General features: G+C 42.0%; 1 protein-coding gene across 1 annotated transcript in view; it reads right to left on the bottom strand.

The window, feature by feature from the left end:
* Positions 1 to 21,024, bottom strand: part of TLL2 (tolloid like 2) — a 2,438,103-nt gene that overhangs the window by 702,059 nt on the left and 1,715,020 nt on the right. The window contains exon 13 of the mRNA XM_085603672.1: positions 20,280 to 20,475. Coding sequence (XP_085459798.1) covers positions 20,280 to 20,475 — 196 coding nt within the window. The remainder of the gene's footprint in view (positions 1 to 20,279; positions 20,476 to 21,024) is intronic.

Here is a 21,024-nt window from a genome sequence, read left to right as displayed (position 1 = left end):
GTGGTATTAGTGGTGGTATTGGTGGAGGTGGTGGTGGTGTTGGTATTGGTGGTTGTATTGGTGGTGGCGGTATTGGTGGTGGGGGTATCGGTGGTATTAGTGGTGGTGGTATTGGTTGAATTGGTGGTGGTGGTATTGATGGTGGTACTGGTGGTGGTTGTATTGGTGGTGGTGGTGACGATATTGGTGGTGGTGGTGGTATTTGTGGTGGGGGTATTGGTGGTGGTGGTATTGGTGGAATCGGTGGTGGTGGTACTGATGTTGGTGGTACTGGTGGTGGTTGTATTGGTGGTGGTATTGGTGGTGGTGGTGGTATTGGTGGCAGTGATATTGGTGGTGGTGGTACTGATGCGCTATACAACACGCACATTTTAACTTGATTCTCCTGGTCCGTTAATTGTTTTGCACACTAATTGCACTTTGTCTGGCAGCCTTTTACCATCGTTTTAACATCGTTTTTACTGTCTTGACTACTTCTTATTTTTTTTACTTTATGGCTCTTCAACTTACTCACCATATTTGTATTGACCCAAGCCCTGTTCCATCGTGGCTGGTGTAGCTTGTGTGGAGGGCGAGGACGAGATCAAGGTGAACCGGAAACTCATCATATTGACTTCCGGTGCTCAAAGGGACAGTCGGTTGCATGCACGCCAGTTACCGCTTCACTGCTACTTAAGCAGGATGTTGCAGCGGACGTGCCGCTGTCGCGCTGAAGGCACGCCAATGGCAAGCCCGTCTGCGCCTGTCCGGGACCCGGGGCCACAACCCCTGGTCCAAATGAGGGCTAAAGATGATGTTACTCTGCCAAACAGCTCTTGCAACACCGTAGCACACATTCTTCTTATTGTACTTTACTCTTCCTTGAGGACAGGGACACAAATTGCTTATGCTGCGGTTTTTCCTTTCAAACTACGCTGTGTAAAGAGTCCAGCACGCTGACTACTTCACAAGCAGACTCTTCCTCTAGCTGTGCCACCTCTGTCAAAAAGGAATTCTCCTTCCTTAGTATCAATTGTCGCTCACTACCGAAGCATAAAGCAGACATCTTTGACCTTTTAACCAGTGAACCACCAGATGCCATGTTTCTTACTGAAACATGGCTGCACACAAGCTCTGTCCCTGATGTTGCGACCGCCTTACCATTTAATTATGTCATAGTCAGGAAAGATGGGGGTTTTAAGACAGGTAGGCGCATTGCCATAATTTATAAGAAATCGTTCCTGTGGTAATTTGAAGAACTGTCTTTCACGAACTGTGAGGCAGCGTTATTTAAGCTTGCCCTGACTCCCAAGTGTACCTTATCAGGCATACTAGTGTATCATCCCCCTGGGCTGTCTGGTCCATGTGTTTCATCCTTCCCGGATTTAATAACACCTTTTCTCCTAAATACCGCTAACTTCTTGATTTTGGGCGACCTTAATTTGCACTTGGATGATCCTGCATGTGTGAACAGCACTATCTTTACTTCTGATCTGGCCACATTGAACATCACACTCTGCAACTCTGGTCCCACTCACGTTGCTGGCCATCCACTGGACCCTATTTTTTCCAGTCTGTCCAACATTCAATGTTCACCATCCCTCCCTTTATGCTGGTCTGACCACTTTGCGGTCAGCTTCCGCTTTGAGATCTTAGCTAACTTACCTACAGTTGCACCTAATACTAGCAAACCCACTAGAAACTGGGGAAGACTAGATATTGAAGTCCTTAATAAGCTTTTATCCTCCAAAGCCCCTGTAACTAAACAAATGTTGACTACTCTTTCGGGTGTTGTTCATAAGGGGCGTTTAAAGGCCATTGATACCCGTCTTCCTCCCTCTATTAAGAAGGTGAACAACCATCGTCCTCCTGCACCTTGGTTCACTGAGAATTTAAAATTGGAAAAATCCAAATGCAAAGTTCGGGAAAGATGCTGGAGGAGGAACTATGCATCTGATACCAAACTTACATATAAAAACTCAAAAAAGGACTACCATACTCTGTAAATCAGCTTGCGCCGAATATGTCACTTCGACTATTTCTAGTGCACTGAATTGCTCCAAGACACTATTTAAAATGGTCAAAGAGCTCTTGGGCTCTGAAACCCAAGCCATGCTTCCTGCCCTAAATGGTCAGCAATATGAAGACCTGGCTACATTTTTTCTCCATAAAGTAGAGAAAATATATTCTGAAATGAAGGACAGTTAACCTGATAACCTCCTTCAGCAAACATCTTCATTCTCTCCTGCAGCCAGAGCCACCTCCTACCGAGACACAGAGGCACCCATATCTATGGTTGAACTAGAATCATGGTCCCCACTAGATATGAACTCTTTCAAACGGATTTTAGATAGCATTAAATCTGGTCCACCCCATGATCCTCTTTCCAATCTCGGTACTTCAACAGCTTGAGACGCCTTCACTCTTGATAATCATGGAACTTCTGAATGCCTCCCTACAGGAAGCAACAGTTCCCACAGAGTGGAAGCATGCAATGGTGCTTCCTCTTCTGAAGAAGGCCAACACTAATCCGGACCAGCCTTCTAACTACCGGCCTATTTCATTGCTTCCGGCCTTTTCAAAAATTCTCAAAAGGCACATAAATTCTCAACTAGCCCAGTTTGTCGAATCACAAAAAGTTCTACACCCATCACAGTCAGGTTTTAGAGCCGGTTTTTCGACCGAAACGACACTCTTTGGAGTCACGGAAAGGCTGCGACATCATCTAAACTTAGGGGACACGGTGGCCCTCATACTACTTGATTTAAGCGCAGCGTTCAACATGGTGTCTCACACCGTGTTAGTGGAGGCTTTACGATCCTTGGGTATTACTGGACCAGCACTTAACTGGCTTATTTCTTTTCTCACTGATTGCATGTTCCAGGTCTTTTCTCCAACTGCCTGTTCCAATAATCTTGTCTCCCCCTATGGGGTACCTCAGGGCTCCATTTTAAGCCCGTTTGTTGTTCCATGTGTATGTCAGGCCTTTAGCCAACATTGCAGAAGAGGCTGGGTTGTCCCTGTTCTCCTATGCGGATGACACCCAGACTATCTTCTCCCTCTCTGCTGAGAAAGCATCTGTGACATCTGCTCTACAGCTAGGTCTGCGTAATATTGCATCTTGGATGCAGGTTAATTTTCTTAAACTCAATGGGGAGAAAACTGAGGTCTTGATCCTGGGGAAGAATAAAGATCTCTGGGGCCCCCAACACTGGCCTATCGAAATGGGTGCTTTTCCTCAGCCTTCTCGCCATATTCGCAATCTAGGCTTCATCATAGAAGATTTATTATCAATGAAAAACCAAGCAGTGAAGGTGGCTGCAACCTGCTTTACCATACTGAAATGGCTCAAAAAGATTAGTTGGATGTTGCCCAGCTCTACGCAGAGAACCGTGGTCCAGGCTCTTGTTACCTCAAGACTGGATTACGCTAACATTCTCTATCTAGGGGCAAATAAGGAGGTGATGCGCAAGCTACAAGTAGTCCCGAACTCTGCCGCCAGACTGTCAGGTTCCCAGAACTGTCTCAATCTCAGGCTACCTGCATGACCTTCATTGGCTTAGGGTGGAGAGCCGTGTTAAGTTCAAAACCCTGAGCTACATATTTAAAATCAAATCTGGAGTGGCCCCTCAATACCTGCAGGCTCTGGTTCACCCCTACTTGCCGTCACATATGCTCTGCTCTGCCACTCAGGTGAAGTTCTTTGATTCTAGAATTAAACTGTCACGTATGGGTGGTTGATCCTTTGCCTACTTAGGCCCCACTTGGTGGAACTCTCTCCCTGCGCTGCTTCGCAATGAAACTGTACATGAGAATTTCCGCAAAAGCCTAAAAACGTGGCTGTTTAATCAATAATCGTCTCTTCCTTCTGGTCATTTTCAGTTGGCACGAGGAAATCCTTTTTCGGCAGCTATTGCGCCTTACAAATTAAAATTAATATAACATAACATACTGGTGGTGGTGGTATTGATGGTGGTGGTATTGGTATCAGTGGTGGTATTGGTGGTGGTGGTTGTGGTATTGGTGGTGGTGGTATTGGTAGTGCTGGTATTGGTGGTGGTATTGGTGGTGGTAGTGGTAGTATTTGTAGTGGTATTGGTAGTGGTGGTATTGGTGGTGGTGGTAGTATTGGTGGTGGTGGCGGTAATGCAGTGGTATTGGTATTGCTGTGGTAGTATTGGTGGTGATGGTGGTATTGGTGGTATTAGTGATGGTGGTATTGGTGGTATTGGCATTGGTGGGGGTGGTATTTGTGGTGGTGGTATTGGTGGTGGTGGTATTGGTGGTGGTGTTGGTATTGGCGGTGGTATTGGTGGTGGTAGTATTGGTGGTGGCGGTATTGGGTGTGGTGGTATTGGTGGTGATGGTGGTGGCATTGGTGGTGGGGATATTGGTGGTGGTGGTATTGAAGGTGGTATTGGTGGTGGTGGAAGTGGTGTTGTTAATAAAACAGGGTTTTGAAAACAGTCCGTCTGGTGGCTATAGTACAGATATAACACAGATGTACCGTTGTCAGCTTCAGCACATTAGCACAGGATATGTGTTACCCGGAATTCACATGACTTAATTCTCTAATCATTTCTTAATCCAATTTACTTGGGGGGGGGGGGGGTTAAAACAGACATGATTAAATGCTTGGTTAAAGTGATTTTCAAGCAGGCGCCTGTGTTACGGGGACGGTTGTGCTGCTTGCAAAAACACAATTGGTTTCAGCTGATCAGCGCATGTCTGCCCTGCAGTAAGAGAAACTCAATAAAGTAAATAGTGCTTACAGACTAAATAACAGGTCCCGTGTACCAACCAAAGTAAAAGGGCCTGTAGCCATGGTAGGTTACAAATGAAGACAAGGCCTACTAAGGAGGGACTAACAAGCCTATTAACAAATCCAAAGGCAGCATTTACGAAAGACAATGACATAAGCCAATGAAAAATATGGGCGGAGAGTGGGCGCATCTTCTCTCCCATACTCCACTACAGCAGTCTCGCAGAGCGAGCAGTGCATCCGCGCTGCCACTAGGCTCGACTTAAAAATGTCACATTCCTCAGCATACCATTGGATTATTCATTATCCTGGGGCCACCTACTTAGGTTAAGGCTACAGCAACTACAAGGCCGTATTTAAGGTGTTTTTCCATTTGCCTCAAATTATGGCATAAATCAGTGAAAGAGAACGATTGAGATCTGCGTAAACAAATGCACCTCAGTGGCGTATGGGACAGAAGTATGGGGATACAGTAACATCAAAACTCTTAAGAGGACTGACAAAGGTTACTAAGTGCCACACAGGCTACACCAATGTACAACTGCCACTTAGAGGTGGGGTTGGAATATCTGGCAGACAAGACCAAAACAAATCCCTTGTTGTTATGGCTGAGAATCTAGGGGAAGACGAAACGATTGCCTGCTGCTTGCTAATATGTTTGCAATTCCCTGAATAACTAAAGTGAAGAAGACTTTTACAACTCTAGGGATTCCTGAATATGTTTCTAAACCTGAGATAACAGTGAATGCTTCTAAAGATCATATAAAGTGTTTGGTTTATACTTATCCCCAGAATATTCGAATGGAAGGGGAGCCGAAGGTATTGAAGCGCTTTACATGAGCACCAGTTACATTACACAAGGACACATTCATTTCTGGTAGGCACATGGAGATTAAGTGATTGCCCAGAATCTCAGGATCTTTGATTGACGCTGAGATTCGAGCGTGGTTTCCCAGTTCCAAAGTCAGCATCTCTGGCAGTTACGCCACATTCTCTCCCCAATGCATTCCCCATCCAGGCAACCTTCCTAAATATCCCTGTGATAATTCCTCTAAACAAGCACTTTACACCTGATGTTATTTTGCACACTGTACAACATGCATAGGAAATGGTTTTTTAATCCCGATTTCAAAGGAAGGCAACATTGTAGAATATAAAGTTGGATTTTTATTTTTACAGGAACTGGAGTCAAAAACAACTTGTCATGCATTAGTGAGTTAAATTATGTACACACCGACTGAGAGGAAAAAATATGGTACAGGTAATAACACATTAAATAGCTCCGGAGTATGACTGGACAAATTATTTCTATAGCCCGGTTGAAATGATTTGTACTGTATATGTATTTTTAAGCAGGTTTTATACTTTTCAATCTTGTTTTATCTATTATGTACTTTTATGGAAGTAAATAGCTAAATAAATAAATTCTGACTGATTATCTAGGTTTTAGCATCGCTGATAAGGTTAATTGTTTGAGTCAAATCGTTAAATATAGATTGATTATAAATTATAAAGCTAACATTATGTTATATTTTGCAAGATGCATAGGGCCTCAAATAGTTTCACCACCGCTAGAGGTATATAGAGGCCAGGCCCAGACAGCAGCAATTTATGGTAGAGAGATTTGGAGATTTTTTAATTTAAGACAGATGGTAAGGGCTAAAAACTGCTTTTTCAAACCACTTTTAAGGCTATCGAAAAGCACCCAACCAAGCCAATGATGATCAATCAAGGCATCAGAATATTCAAATATTTGTAAAGTTAGGCCCTTGATCTATTGGTGGAGGATATGGTTAAATGATTATTGTACAGAATGGCTCTTAGTGAGATACTATCGGAGAGACAAAAAATCTAATCTGGCTGGCATACATCCATCTGGCACTCCTAAAGTTGGGGTTGCCACATGGCTGGTATGAAGCAGAACAAATAAGTGTGCCTAAAAAGAAAGCATGTAAGAAAATGGTCTTGTTAAGTGTGGATTGGGCGTGTTTACTGCCCGACTATTGTGATAAATTAACTGAAAAGTGAAAACTACAAAATACACAAGCATATGGCTTATGTTTAGACGTATTTGGATTCGATGCAGCCTCACCCAGCTGAGGTATAATTATACATCGAGTTTAAATTTGGTATTTCACCTTTAATGAGTTTTACTGCAAGCTGGAACAATCACACCGGATAATTAAAACATTGTAGCTTATACAAGAACAAAGTTGAAACTTCGGCGCACCTTTTACTTTTCTATCTTTCGTATGATATAATTAGAGGAAAATTGTTACTGCCGTTTTTCGGAAATATGGGCATTCGCAGTCATGTGAGGCCTTTAGATAAGCAAGGATACTAACATCCCCTGTAATAATATTCGCTCTCTAGATTCCTATTGTATGCAGGGAAGCTCAGATCACAGTATATTGATGTTGCACAATAACAAAACAGTGTCCCTGTGGGTTCCTGCCACCCTTTTTAGGGCTCGCCTGACCCAGCGCATGCGCTGGTCTGGCGAGACTTATTGAGAGGGCTCCAAAAAGTGCTACCAGGCCAGCCTAGAGCTACAGTGCATGTGCGCGGGCGCACGCGCCGCGCTTTACCGCGATTTACCGGGATTACTTTCACTTTAGCGGCCGCAGGGCCGCTTTGATGTTTGATCGTGATCGCGATCACTTTTACTTTCGCGGCCGCATGGCCGCTTTGCATAGCCAATAGGTCTCGCTTTTGGGACCTTATAGGTATTTAGTTATGCAACTGTTGCATGGCTAAACACTTATAAGGTCCCAAAGGCGAGACCTATTGGCTATGCCAGTTTTTGTACTCAATGCACATAGCACTTTATGTAGAAATAGATGTCATCTCTATTGTGCATTATGGTATTGTAAACATTGTTAACACAAGGAGATGATGGAGGGAGTGCTGAAACTTTTGAGACACTCACCCTAGTCACAGATCTGGGTTGAATCCATCACTGTCTTAAGCTCAATTTGCCACCCCAGGTCAGACAAAGCTATATGCAAATCAGTCTTGACCCTGTGCCTCATGGGAACAGTCCAGCCCGAACTACCGAGCCAGGTCTTCCCTGGACCAGAAACAAGCATCCTAGGACCGGTTTCAGGGTAACACCCCTCATCAGCAAGGCTAGCTTGAATCTAGTGGGGAAGTGAGCAACAATGTTGCCCAGTGTACAAAATGCCCACTATGAGGGCCTGCCATCGCCTTTTGAGCTATTGCCGGATTATTGCTTTGAACACGAACTGCCGTTGGTGACAGCACTGCCACCGATTTCAGTGTGCCCTATATGCATTAAGAGAGAAGAGCCACATGAAGGTTCTTTGATAGAACAACTGGAGCAGAGCGCTGAATCACCAGGGGAATAGGTGACTGAAGTGTAATATCTTCAAACAGCAGCTCACTTGCTATCTGTATATTGTTGCATGACATGTGCGTTATCGACACACAGCCCTGTGACGATTTGGAATTACAAAGAACTTTAAACCAACAAAGTTACTTAGTTGCAATGACTAATAAAGCAACCGTGTTTTGTGTTCTAATGTCCATTGACTTGGAGATCCAATTCGAACAATCCTTCACCTTTTGCTTTGGCCCTTTTTATTTTTCGAAGTGTCTCATTCAAATATCCCGCCTTGTTGGCTTATATTGTCAAAATACATATTTTATTAACTTTAATAGTGGACTCTGTTATTATAAATGCAGTGTTTATTTTTTAATGCAATAGCTTGAAACATGCAAGGTTTCACAAATAATCATGTTCATTTGATGTAAGTGCAATGCAAATACAGTTTGAAACAAGATTTTTTAAAGTAATTGTGACATTTATCAATGGCTAAGCATAGTTTTTATTTAGTTATATTTTTATATATTCTTATACTTTATGATCATTGTATACCAAATGAGTTTCGTATTTAGTTGTTTTTTTAACACATGTTCTATGTAGAATGTCACCACTGCCGCACAAGAAGGGGTGATACAGATTTTTGAACCAGACTACATTTCGAAATGTACTTAGTGTTAACCTTACTTTAGTTATTCCCCTTTGTCAGCTATAAATTAGATATATAGGTGTTTCTAGGACACAAAGGTAAATTCATCTTGAACAGCGTTTTCTTGTTAGTTTATCAGCAGAAAAGTAGACGTGTCTGGCCAAGATGCCCTATATCTCAGGGGTGTCTTGTCCAAATACGAGATAGAACAATGATATGTGCACAGAGGCGATGTCTATAAAGAATGCTGGTCCTAGCTGGGGTTTTCAACCGCATTTCTGCCTTACTTGTTATACTCAATCAGCTAGATTATGTGGTGGTCAGTTTATTATATAAACACCAAGATTCGGCAATTCAGATTAGAGAGGTCTACTCCCCGTGCTATCCAAAACAAAGTCATATTTCCCACTACCGGCTGCTGTACTTCTTGGACCAAGGTTGGGCATATGGAGCTGAAACCAAATTCAGCTGGACTCTGCTAACAGAAGGCTGCCCTTCCTTGCCTTGCTGTCGGCTGAAGGCCGATATCACTGAGGCGCTCTGTGTGTAGACATGCAGAGCAACAACTATAACACTTAGGGTCTTATAATGAGTTTGGCGGTTCGATGGACCGCTAAATCCACGATGGCCGTAATCGGACTGCTGCTGCCACCAGTCTTGCAGCAGTCTGAGGCCCCAATATGCTTTGGGTGCCGCTGTGGAACCACCTAGCATATTAGGAGTTTCTTCACCGCCTCAGTTTTCATGGCGGTGAGCTCGCCATGAAAAGTGTGGCGGTGAGGAAACAAAGGGGGTCCTACAGGGTCCCCTGTTGCCTCCGCACCAGGGGATGCATGCAGGGGGCTTGTTGTGCACCCATGGATGCATGCATCCCCAGTTCCAGCAGGGCATAGACTTGATAGTTCATACCCTGCAGGAACTGCCTTTGATGCTCCCATTGCGGTGCCTTAATCGTAGGCACCGTAGTGGAACCGCGAAAGAAGCGCCCGCTAGAGACAAAAAATTGAAATCTGGTGGGCGGTTTCTTATGGCTGTGGCAGCCCCACTCCAAGACTGCCAAAGTCATCTCTGCAGACAACATTAGTATATTTTTCATGCTCTCAGAGTAGAAGATAAGAGTGGGTGTAGGCAGTAGGAAAGCTAGTGCTTAGTACTATGATAGAAATGTTAGTAGTGTGACATGGCTTTTTAGACAGGCTTACCAATAAGTGTGGATGAAGGCCAATCAGCTACCTAGCGCCAAGAGATCGCTTGGTGAACGTGCGCTTTAGAAATAGACCGTAACATAACATAGTGTTCACTCTCACGGTAACCCCAATCATTTTCAAATTTCATGTGGTCACAGTGCACGCACTAGCTAAGAGATTACTTCAATTAATGTTTTTAAACATACATTGTGTTATTATTAGTACAGATGCTTGAGTGTGACATTCTAAGGGCGAAATGTGGGTTTCCTGAATATCACTGTGTCCCTGAGAGAGGGACAGTTTTGTTTATCAGGGAGCACATCTTCTCCTGTGAAACGGGGCAGCGTGCAGGTCTTCAGTAAACAAGACTCCTCCTCCTCATACATAGCACACTGAACTCAAGCCTTGTGCTATAGGTTTATAGGGTCTCTAAACTTGTAGACTTGGGTTATATCAAAAAGACATGCAACATCATTTTTTAACGCAGTAACCGTAAGCGGTTTGCACCGAATATTGTATGGCAGGGAGCAATTAAAAGCAAGAACACGGACTATCTTGAAGTGAAGAGAATATCAGTATTAATAGCCAGTAGGTGAAATGAGAAGCTAAATAAAGAAATAACACAACCAAGAGTCCTTATCTCAAAAGTGTTGTCACTCCAAGTTCCACATAGGTGTCAATAAAAAATGTGGGAAAGTAAATTCCCCCATGATGATTCACAGAATCAAGATTGGTAGAATGTTCTCTTAAATGGGAACTTTTCCATATCTGTATGCACAATAGTGGTGCATATGTAGACAATCCCAGAAGGTGAGAGCCTATCACATGCAAACATTTCCATACTTATATATGCTGGTGTAGGAGTAAGAATTAAGGCCTTCCAGAGAGTGAGACACTGTCTAATTCAATGAAAACCACCTAACTTATAAGTATGTGGGTCATGAAGAACACTTGGTAGGTATAGTACCACTCTGGACGCACATACAAAAGTACTAATCTAGTGGCAGAAATAAGGGTATTTCCTGGGAAGGGTGGGAGAACCCCAATGTTTAACGAGGGTAGGTATTTCTTCATGGAGAAATATTATTTTCTCTAAGGAGAAAAAGTATGTGTGCAAATGCAACGTTATCGAGCAACTTATCATGCTGAGTTTTCCACGTGCTGTAAATGTAGGAAGAGTACAATTGGGGCAGTGTGATATTCCTAGAAGGCTACAACTGTAATACATTTCCAAGCATATGCATAAATCTTTGTGAACCCCATAAAACAGGAAAATCAACTGCAGAACTATGAGGAAACCATTAAAGTATATGTCTGAATTTAAATAAATTGGGGTGGTGACTCATACTCCAAAATAGATGGTGAAAACTGAGACGAATAGGAGAAAGAACCAAAGACATACCTTAAAGCATGCTGCCTGACAGAAGGGGGAGCACAGAACTGACAGAACAAACGGGCGGAGAGTGGAACTGATCAATTGGAGAAGCGGAGAACCAAATTCCCACTGATTCTCAGAGAGACAGGAGTGTCACAATTAAGTTGTGATCAGCTCTTATAAAGATGTCAGAGAGTTAAAAGGAACAAGATAGAGCTAGAAGAGTAACAATTGTAATGGGCAGTGGTTTTGAAGTTGGAGATGTAGTCAAGCAATGTCATAGTGGAGGCATAATTGCAAGTTAAGATAAAAATATATTTTTTGTGAAATCATATAAAAGCGGAGAAGCAGGTCAGCCAAGGACCAATGTGAAACAACCGGAAATTCGCTGAATATTACTATTAGCAAGGCACTGAGTGTAAAAACTAACTGTTTTCTGTAAATTATATTTTCTACTGGCCCATTTTTGGGATAAAACAAGGGTATTTATGCATCATAATTTGTCAAACTGTATCCCACAGTGACCAAGCAAACAGGTTTTTTTCCACCCAAGAAACCTTTAGGAAGATTGCAAAACCACTCACAACTTCATTTTCCAAAGGTTCAGCTCTGAAAGTGGAGATAGGTTTACTCTAACCATGGTGTCACCAGAAGAGAATTTACTCTCAAAATGTAAACTTGCAGAGTAACCTATCAGGGGAGCAAGACGGTTTTGAATTGAAGAAAGCCCAAAGAGGTCGCCATAAGAGCGGGGTTTCGATCAATGGAACTTAAAATAATACATTGCTTATATCACACTAGAATCTAACTATTGGGATTTGCTGTCCTGATAATTAACTGTGTGTCAAAGGTTTGCTGGGACTTTGTCCATTCCATATAGGGCTGTGCCCAACAATACACCTATTCTAAGGAGCTACTAGTTGGCATTTAGAATGCACGAGGTCCTCCAAAATATACGAAATTATTTTAGGAACTTGGCCTGATGAGGGCACGTTGCCTGGAGATAGGGTGGTAGGGCAGTGCCATTAGTAGAAGACTGCTGTACTAAAAAGGATTGGTGCACTAACATGGATTGATTCGTAGTTGCATAAAAATCTGCATTAGAATTACGTGGTTCTCACAATAAATCTGAAAATGCGCTTGTTTGCATGGATGAGCTGCTGGAGTTATAATAAGGCTGAGATTACCTCTCATCTCTTCTTTGTACTCTGCAACCGCTTCTCACTCTCAAACACTGTCATTAGAAAATTGCGATTCTCCTATTACCATGACAAGAGAATCTGGATTTCATTAAAAACATGGAGGCTGACATTATGCATAATTCTTTTAGTGTAACTCCAAGCAGCCACTTGAAAGTATTACATAACTAAGTGAAAAGGTTCCAGAATATAACTGTAAGACCATACAATAGCCATGAGCACAGAACAGCCTGCCTCTTTTAAATGTGGTGAAATAGGAAATAGTTTTAAAAAAATGTAAATTTTTTACTCTTCTTCTTTAAAACCAGGAAGAATGAAAAACAAGGAATATTCAGGAAGTCCAAACTTCGGATGGTCAATCAATTATGAAGAGTTACCTGAAATGAAGAGAGGTATAAGTACTACTTTGGAATGAGAGGTAGAAAAGGTAACAAAGACAAGCGATACAACTCTATACATCAAAATATTATTTAAATAAACCGTTTAAAGACACTTAGATATGAAATATAGACCAACTAATAAAACAGAATAAAACGTAATCACCCATGGGAGGGGATGGGTGCGATAATGTTAGCCTCCGTGTCTTTAATGAAATCCAGATTCTCTTGTTGGTAATAGGAGAATCGCAATTTCATTACAAGACCGGAGGCTACCATTAAGCATGTTGGTAGCTTTGTAAGACTACATCAGACATATGTTCAATTGGTTTGCAGTAATGTTGTGCAAATGTGTTTGCATTAAACCAGTCGGCCGCCTTACGGATGTCATCTAAATTACCTCCAGTACAGAAGGATTTACTGGCCATAGCACCTCTGAGGGAGTGTGCTTGGAATTAGTTCAAGTCAATGCTCGCTAATTTCATTGCAGATTTAACCCATCTGGCTATAGAAGCAGAAGTTATAGCTTTGAAAGGTTTGACGGAGGATATAAGTAATTGATTCAAACCGCGAGCACGAAGACCATTCATTCTGCAATCGTACTCTTTCATGCAATCTACAACACAAAGTTTTTTTGCATAGGTGAAAACGTGGATAAAAACTTGAATCTGACAGTTTTAGTTCTTCTAATTAACTCAAATTTAACACCAAACATATTGAAAGATCTATTTGTGACTTCAAGAGCTTTGACATCAGAAGCCCTTCGGCATGAGATTAAGCACAACAAGGTTGTGTGTTTAATGGATAGACTTTTTCTATCTAAATGTGTGTTATCCGGCCAATTTGTAAATAGGTCTAAAATTAGTTTTATGTCCCACAGCGATGCGTATTTGGGTTAAGGGGGTCTCCTTAGTCTGATACTTTTTAAGACACTAAAAACTATGACGTTCTTACCTACAGTTTTTCCATTGACTAGAGCGTGACCTGCATAGATAGCTAATCTATAACAATTGTTCGTTCTATAACTGAGACCCCTTTCAAACTGTTTACAAGGAAGTTTACTATGTGTACGATAGGAGCCTCCACGGAATCCAGGTTCCTCTCCAAGCACCAACGTACCCATTTTCTCCACCGAGGAGCGTTGCAGCTGTCGACGAAAGTCCAGGCACTTTATTGGATTTCCTGACACTTTCCAGGCAAGAAGGTTCAAACTCCCAGTCTGTATTAGGGGGTGATCTCTTCCATCTACATCTGTTAGGAGTTTCGCCTAGGCTGGAATTAAAAAGGGAATGTTGCAAACCAATTCCAGCGTTGTGGGGAACCATGCCTGAGATGGCCAAAACGGGGTTATTAGTACTAGAGAGCATCAATCTTGTCTCACCTTCTGCAAAACTTTCTGAATCATGGCGAAAGGTGGAAATGCCTATGCTTGGAATTGTTTCCAGCATTGGAGAAAGGCGTTTACTGCAAGAGCAACCAGGTCTGGCATCCAGCTAAAGTATTTCTCTAACTGGAAGGTTAGTGTGCTCGCAAACCGGTCTATTTCTAAGGGGCCCCACATTTTGTTGATGGCCCTGAAGGTAATTACGTTGAGTTTCCAAACGCTGTGATCTAATAGGAATCTCAAATTCCAATCTGCAGATACGTTTATCTTCCCTGGGAGGTATTCTGCTCTTAGAGCAATCTTGTGCTCCAGGCAAAACATTCAAAGTTTCTTGGCTAAGTTTGAGAGATCTGCTGATTTTGTCCCCCTAGATGATTTATGTATGCCACCGCTGACATATTCTCCATCTTCAGAATGACTGATCTTTCTTGGAGGGAATGTTTGAAGCTCATCAGAGCGTATAAACCAGCAGTCAGTTCTAGGTAGTTTATGTGATGAGAACACTCTGCTTGTGACCAGACGCCACCTGTGTTCTGATCGAAGACAAGCTCCCCAACCATGAAGGCTCGCATCTGATTCCAGGATGAACTCTGGTGTTGACCCAAATATTGCTTTGCCATTCCGGGCATCTAAATTCTCTAGCCACCAAGTCAGTTCTGATTTTGCATCCTGATTTAGGGATATCCGAACTCCGTACCAAAGGACAGACCTTAGAGCTCTCGCCTTTACCCTTTGAATAGCTCGGTAATTCAGAGGACCCTGGAAGATGGCTTGAATAGATGAAGAAAGGAGGCCAGGAGTCTGGCTAATTCCCTTAGAGTTAGGTTTTCTTGTTTCAAAACAAACCTTATTTCCTTTCGGATTTTGGTATTTTCTTTGAGGGTAGTAAAAGGAGGCATTTTGTTGTGTCTACGGTAAACCCTAAGAACTCCAGGGATCGATTTCTCTTTGTTTATAATGAATCCTAAGCTTTCTATGAGATCCATACCTGCCTTCAGGTCTTGAATTATTTGTGTATGGTGTTGGGACATGATGAGGATGTCGTCCACATATATAATTAGTCGAATACATCTTTCTCTTAGTAGTGAGGCGATTGTCTTCATGACCTTGGTGAAACACCAGGGGGCAGAAGACAGGCTGAAAGGGAGGTCTTCAAATTGGTACCGATGGTTCTTCCAGATAAACTGAAGAAAGGGTTGATGTTCTTTGACCATCAAGATGGTAAAGTATGCATCCTTCAAATCTAGTTTTACTAACTAGTCCCCTTCCAGTAACAGGTCCCTCAGAAATTTGTTTAGTTCCCTTAGGTTTATAACGGGTCTCCATCCCTTGTCCTTTTTCTGAACGAGTTAGTGCGTACTTAGAAATCTCATTGACTCCCATGGTACTTCTATTATTGCCCCTTTCTGAAGCATTGAGGTTATTTCTTCCTCTACTATTTTTTGCTGTTCCTTTGTCAGTGGGATGTTTCTCGGGTGAAATGTTTGTGTAGGTATTTCTACTAAATCTATCTTGAAACCTTTGACAGTATTTAATACCCATGGGACTTGAGTGATTAATTTCCAATGCTGATAGAAGAATTTGAGTCTGCCTCCCACCTTTTGAGGGGAAGAAGAAAAAAGAGGGGGTAAGGTACTCGCTCTGAAAGTTGTTGTTGTTGTTGGAGACTCCACGTGATCTGAACTCTCTGTTGTGTAAACCTCTCCCTCTCTGGGGGTAGAATTGGGGAGGGTTGGATGATTGGAAGCCTCTCCAGAAACCTCTGAACCTCGAATAGGGCCTTGGGTTGAAGCGGCCAGAAGAGAGGCCCCTTCTTCCAGCCCGTCCAAAAAGGTTCGGGTTGAACACACGTCTCATATTGTGTTGTGCTTTGTCAAGTGCGGTGAAGGTTGACACATAATTGCCAAGGGATTTGATCATGTCTTCACCAAAGAGTAAACCTTTAGGGTTTTGGGAAGGTTCCTTGTCTGCCATATCGCTCAGTTTGGGGTTTATTTTCTTTCGGCGTTGAGACTGGCATTAGCATTACCCAGAAGGATCATTGCTCTCTGGCTCCATCCCCGGATTAGCTCTGTATCTAGGGGTGTGCCATTAATATGGCTTTCTTCAGCCGTATCAACAAACCCGGCCAAAGGACCAAGGACGTAGAGCAGACGGTCTTGACAGGCTTTAAGGGACCTCTCCAGCCCCTTCATGTGGTCTCTCCCGAGTTTAAAGAGCAATTTACTTAGTTCCGGATCAAGGTTGTGGGTCTGACAGATATTTTCTTGAATAGAGGGTCTTGAGCATTCAGCTCTGAGAATATTATGGGTGTCTTTCTCAAGTAGGTTCATGAGCCATTTCTTAATAAATTTGGCTACATGATCTTGTGGCCACCATTCCGAGCTTCTCAGAAGTTTAATGTTGTAGGGGGAGAACATTTCTTCACCCAAAGGGTTAACTATATTGTCTTTGGAGGAGGACAGAAGCTCGTCTTCAGCAGGTTGACTATAGAATTCGTTTTGATCGTCTTCATCTAGATAAAGGACATATTCATCAAAGATGCTAGTAGTTTCATCATCCTCTATTTCATTATCTGTAAAGTTGTAGTGAGCACTTTGATAGTTTGTGCCGCTAAAGACACCCAAATGTTTTGTGCCGCTGTGGACACCAGGATAATTTGTTAAGGACACCTGAGGAGTTTGAGGTGCAAGGACCTCCATTAATAGTCGAGGTGCTGGGACCTCCCGTATTGTGTGAGGTGCTAGGACCTCCCATTGTGTTCAGGGGGTTTGGGTATTCGATATTTTTATTCTTCTTTAGTCTTTCTCCCCTATTTTCAGTGAGGTCGTCAATGACTTGGGGGTTTAGGTTTTCTGTAACGTCATTCTCCTCTGTAGGGAGGGATCTTTTGGATGACATAACTTGGTTTAAAGTTTCCAACATACAGGATCTCATCTCTGTGTGAATAATTTTCTTAAAAGCCTCATTATTCATATTAGGGATGGGGGTTACCGCATCATTAGAATCAATATCAGACATTTTGCTGATATTAGTTAATAAAATGGCTTAGTCAGCAAGAGGGTTCTCAGAATGCTAAGAAAATTAAGTTAAATAAATATAATTTGTTTAAGAGAAAGAGAAAGGTCAATTATTAATTTCTTTATGAGAGAGAGAAAGGCTAATTAGGATTTGCTATTAAATTGGGGTAATAGGGTAGTCCGATCTTTAGATCAGGTTAGTTTCAGTTCGGCGGCGCTCTCCCCCGAGTGGATCCTTGCCAATCAGCCTGACTCTGTGGTGGGCGGAGCGCGGAAGACGCACTCGTTCGCAAGTGAAAAGAGGAATAGAATGCTCGAGTGAAGAGCGGAAAGAAGTCTCCGGTGAGGAAAGAGGTGGAGGGGAATCGACTAGGTTAAAGAAATGAAGGACAGTAAGGGGAAACTAATCTCCATAAATTGGAGATCAGTGGAAATCTAAAGTAAAAGGAAGGGGAGTAGTCCCTCAGAAGCTCACTGGTGATATTAGTAGTTATAGATAGTTGATGACAGTTTAGCAAGTTTAGTAAAATAAGGAGAGTAATAAGAAATTGAACTTATCTGCTTGGAGCCACATTTAAAAGAGGCAGACTGTTCTGTGCTCATGGCTATTGTATGTTCTTAATGTTCTGTTCTGGAACCTTTTCACTTTGTGAATTAATGCTTTCAAGTGGCTGCTTGGAGTTACATTAAAAGAATTATGCATAATGGTAGCCTTCGGTCTTGTAATGAAATTGAATGATTCTGCTGGTAGCATAGTAAGTTGCTTTATCTGATGATGTCTGGCAATCCCAATATTTTAATATATCTGGTGCATTGCTGTTGTCTGCGACCTGCCTCAGAGCCATGCTTGTCCCATCAATCACATTTATGAGATAAAGAATAAAGTGATTTAAAAAAAAATGACCAGCTGGGAGTATAGTGGGTGTACAAATGTTTCTCGTAGTGACAAGGCAAGGGCTTGCAAAAACACAAGCACTGATGTGAAGTTAAATGTTTAAATCAGATCACAAAGATGATCTCCATTATGTCATTGCGCCGGGCCACATAAGATGAGGATGAACAACTGGCGGTAAAGCTGGTCATGAGGAGATGGGACCTTCGACTGCCAAGAGCCCTAGACTCACCTCAGGTGGTCTAAGAGCTCACCAGGGATATGCAGTTGCCTTTGAGTTATGATTGTGCTTTTCCCTGATCAAAGGGGAGTCTAGAAATGAGGAGGAGGAGGAGGAAGAGAACTGCCAAGCTTCATCCCATGCTGTTACACTTGTGGACAGACTGCTCATTCAGCGTTCTACTGTATCCTACAATTACCACAATAGCCAGAGCTGAATAAACTGGCAGGCCTGTTTATGTCCCAAATGAAAACTTTGCTTATGTCCTTGGCACAGGCTGGGGCTCTGGAGAAGAAGCAGAAAAGGATTCACTAACTAGCTCCTTGTGTCTTTTCCTAGCCCTTAGATCACCTGAATGCCCTAGGCTATACACTTTCAACAAACTGTAGCCCATACAACAGCCCTAAAACCTTATAAATATACAAGGCTATCAAATACTTCACTTCACCTGCCCACTATTAAGACAGTGTAAGAAGAGGTATATGTTTGGATGATGCACAGTGAAAAGTACAACATTCCCAGACAGAGAATAAGGCCTTACTGCTTCATTGCTAATCTCTCTTCTTGTAGTGGTGCACAAGTTGAGAGTAGCCAACAAGTCACTGAGCACTACAGTCAACTTACACCAAACAGCACAGCCACGCACAGACTGTCCTAAATGAATATAATCTTTTCACATTACACTGTGATAATCAAAAAGCGATTGAGAACCCTCGATCTACAGAGAACCAAGGAGCTTGCTTTACATCCAGCAAATCCAAATGAACAAGCCTTTGATCAGGGGAGGGAGGCGACAGAAGCTAACCTCTTCAAGGCCACATAGTAAACAAATCAGGTCCAGAGTAAATGAGTAGGAGACCTAAAGTCACAAGCAGAAAAATGGCAAAACAGAATGATTATAGGTAGTTCATGTCTTTATATGGCACCAGCTGGGAAAAATAAGTGAATGCACAGCTTAAGAGAAAATCAGATATCACTTCATAAGCAGCAGACTGTCATCAGGATGCCTTCTTAACTCCTCTACAACTAGGACTGCAAACAAGTGATGCCATTTCCCATTAGATGGTAGTCAATATTTCTTAGCCCTGAGGTATGTGATTGCATGCAGCACATTGTTTACTGATCATGCTATTTCAACCATGACATTTCTTATACTAACTAGCGAGATGCAAGGTTTCAACTGATCATAATTAATGTAACCAACTCAAACCTCAATTTTAACTAGATAGATGTCTATAGGTGGAAGGATCTGAACCCTAAAGGAAAGTATGAAGGTACCCCGCATCACCACATTGTACTGTATCACTTAAAATGTGAAACAATAGGAAATATGACGCTGGTGACAATGCCAAAAATCCTAACACATTGAACCATTAGACTTACTGAAGCCATTATGAGTTTTGGAGCAGTTTAATTTATTTGTTTTTGTTATAGCACTCCTTGGTAAATTGAACCCATCTCAAAGTGCTCAAGAAGAGCAGTTCAAGGAGGAAAGAGATCACAAGAATGCACCTAGACAGATTTGCATAAAGTGGTGGCCACGGTAGGTTTTATGCAGCAAATGTGATCTATGGATCCTAGAATTCCAAACCCTGAGGAACCATTAAAGAGGAAAAATACTCTGTAGGGCAGTACTAGCTATATGACTCGTGACTGGGCAATTCTTGATGGCTGAAGTTGACAGTCTTAGAATATGTGGTTGAAAACTCAATGTTTATTTAGGAAAAGCTAACACACTCCTTTTACAGATGATCCAAATATCGCTGTTAACAAAGCATAACAAGCTACTGCCCATCATAACACTACTGCACTTACCAAAATCCAATCAGCACACTACGTGGTCTATAAAAGATTAATTTATATTTACATATTTCCACTGCCTTTAGTCTTACCTTTAAAGAAGTGTGCAGCAAATCCAGCTTTGTTGATAGACCCATCAGATACAAATTTCATCCAGAGCATATTTGAGGTGGATTTAATATCTTCCGGTTTCTCGTACCCACAAAAATGTCCAATCAAAGGGCTGTCTTCTGTGTTGCCATCTCGGACTTCAAGGAAGTCATAAGCACAATTGTCATGCCTTTCAATCTTTAAAATAATGTAAGAATATTTAGAAGCAAGCCATAGTTCTGTTCAGTAAATATCTATTTATTTTGTTAACTATGAACAGTATACCATAGTATTGCATTATCCGTTCAATAGCACAAACATTACTTTTCAAAGCATGGTATTGTGTAAGTCACCAACTGTACAGTATATTTCAAAGCACATCGTGAAGGTAAATTGTTTAAGATCAAGCTTAAGTCTTGCCTGACTCATAAAAAATCTGATTGTGTTTTCATTACTCTTAAAAAATATTTCTTTGCTTTATAACACACCCACGTCAATCTCAAAATTAATTTCAGTTCCTCACCTTCCTTTCTGTTGCAAACCACCTGGTTCAGGATGTATAAAGTCTTAGTTGAAGTGCAAAGAGGCCACAATCTGCAGGTTGTGGCTTGGAGAATTACAAACCCATCAAGAAAATCTACCTCCTACACTAATTTTGCAAGATAATTTACAGTATGCCCATTTTGCACGAAGGTTAAATGACAGACATAGGTGCAGATTTTTCAAAGTTCTTATCACTCCAGGTTA

The sequence above is a fragment of the Triturus cristatus genome, chromosome 1_2 (genome assembly GCF_964204655.1).
Source record: "Triturus cristatus chromosome 1_2, aTriCri1.1, whole genome shotgun sequence".
NCBI classification, from domain to species: domain Eukaryota; kingdom Metazoa; phylum Chordata; class Amphibia; order Caudata; family Salamandridae; genus Triturus; species Triturus cristatus.
This window is presented reverse-complemented; position numbering and strand designations above follow the sequence as displayed.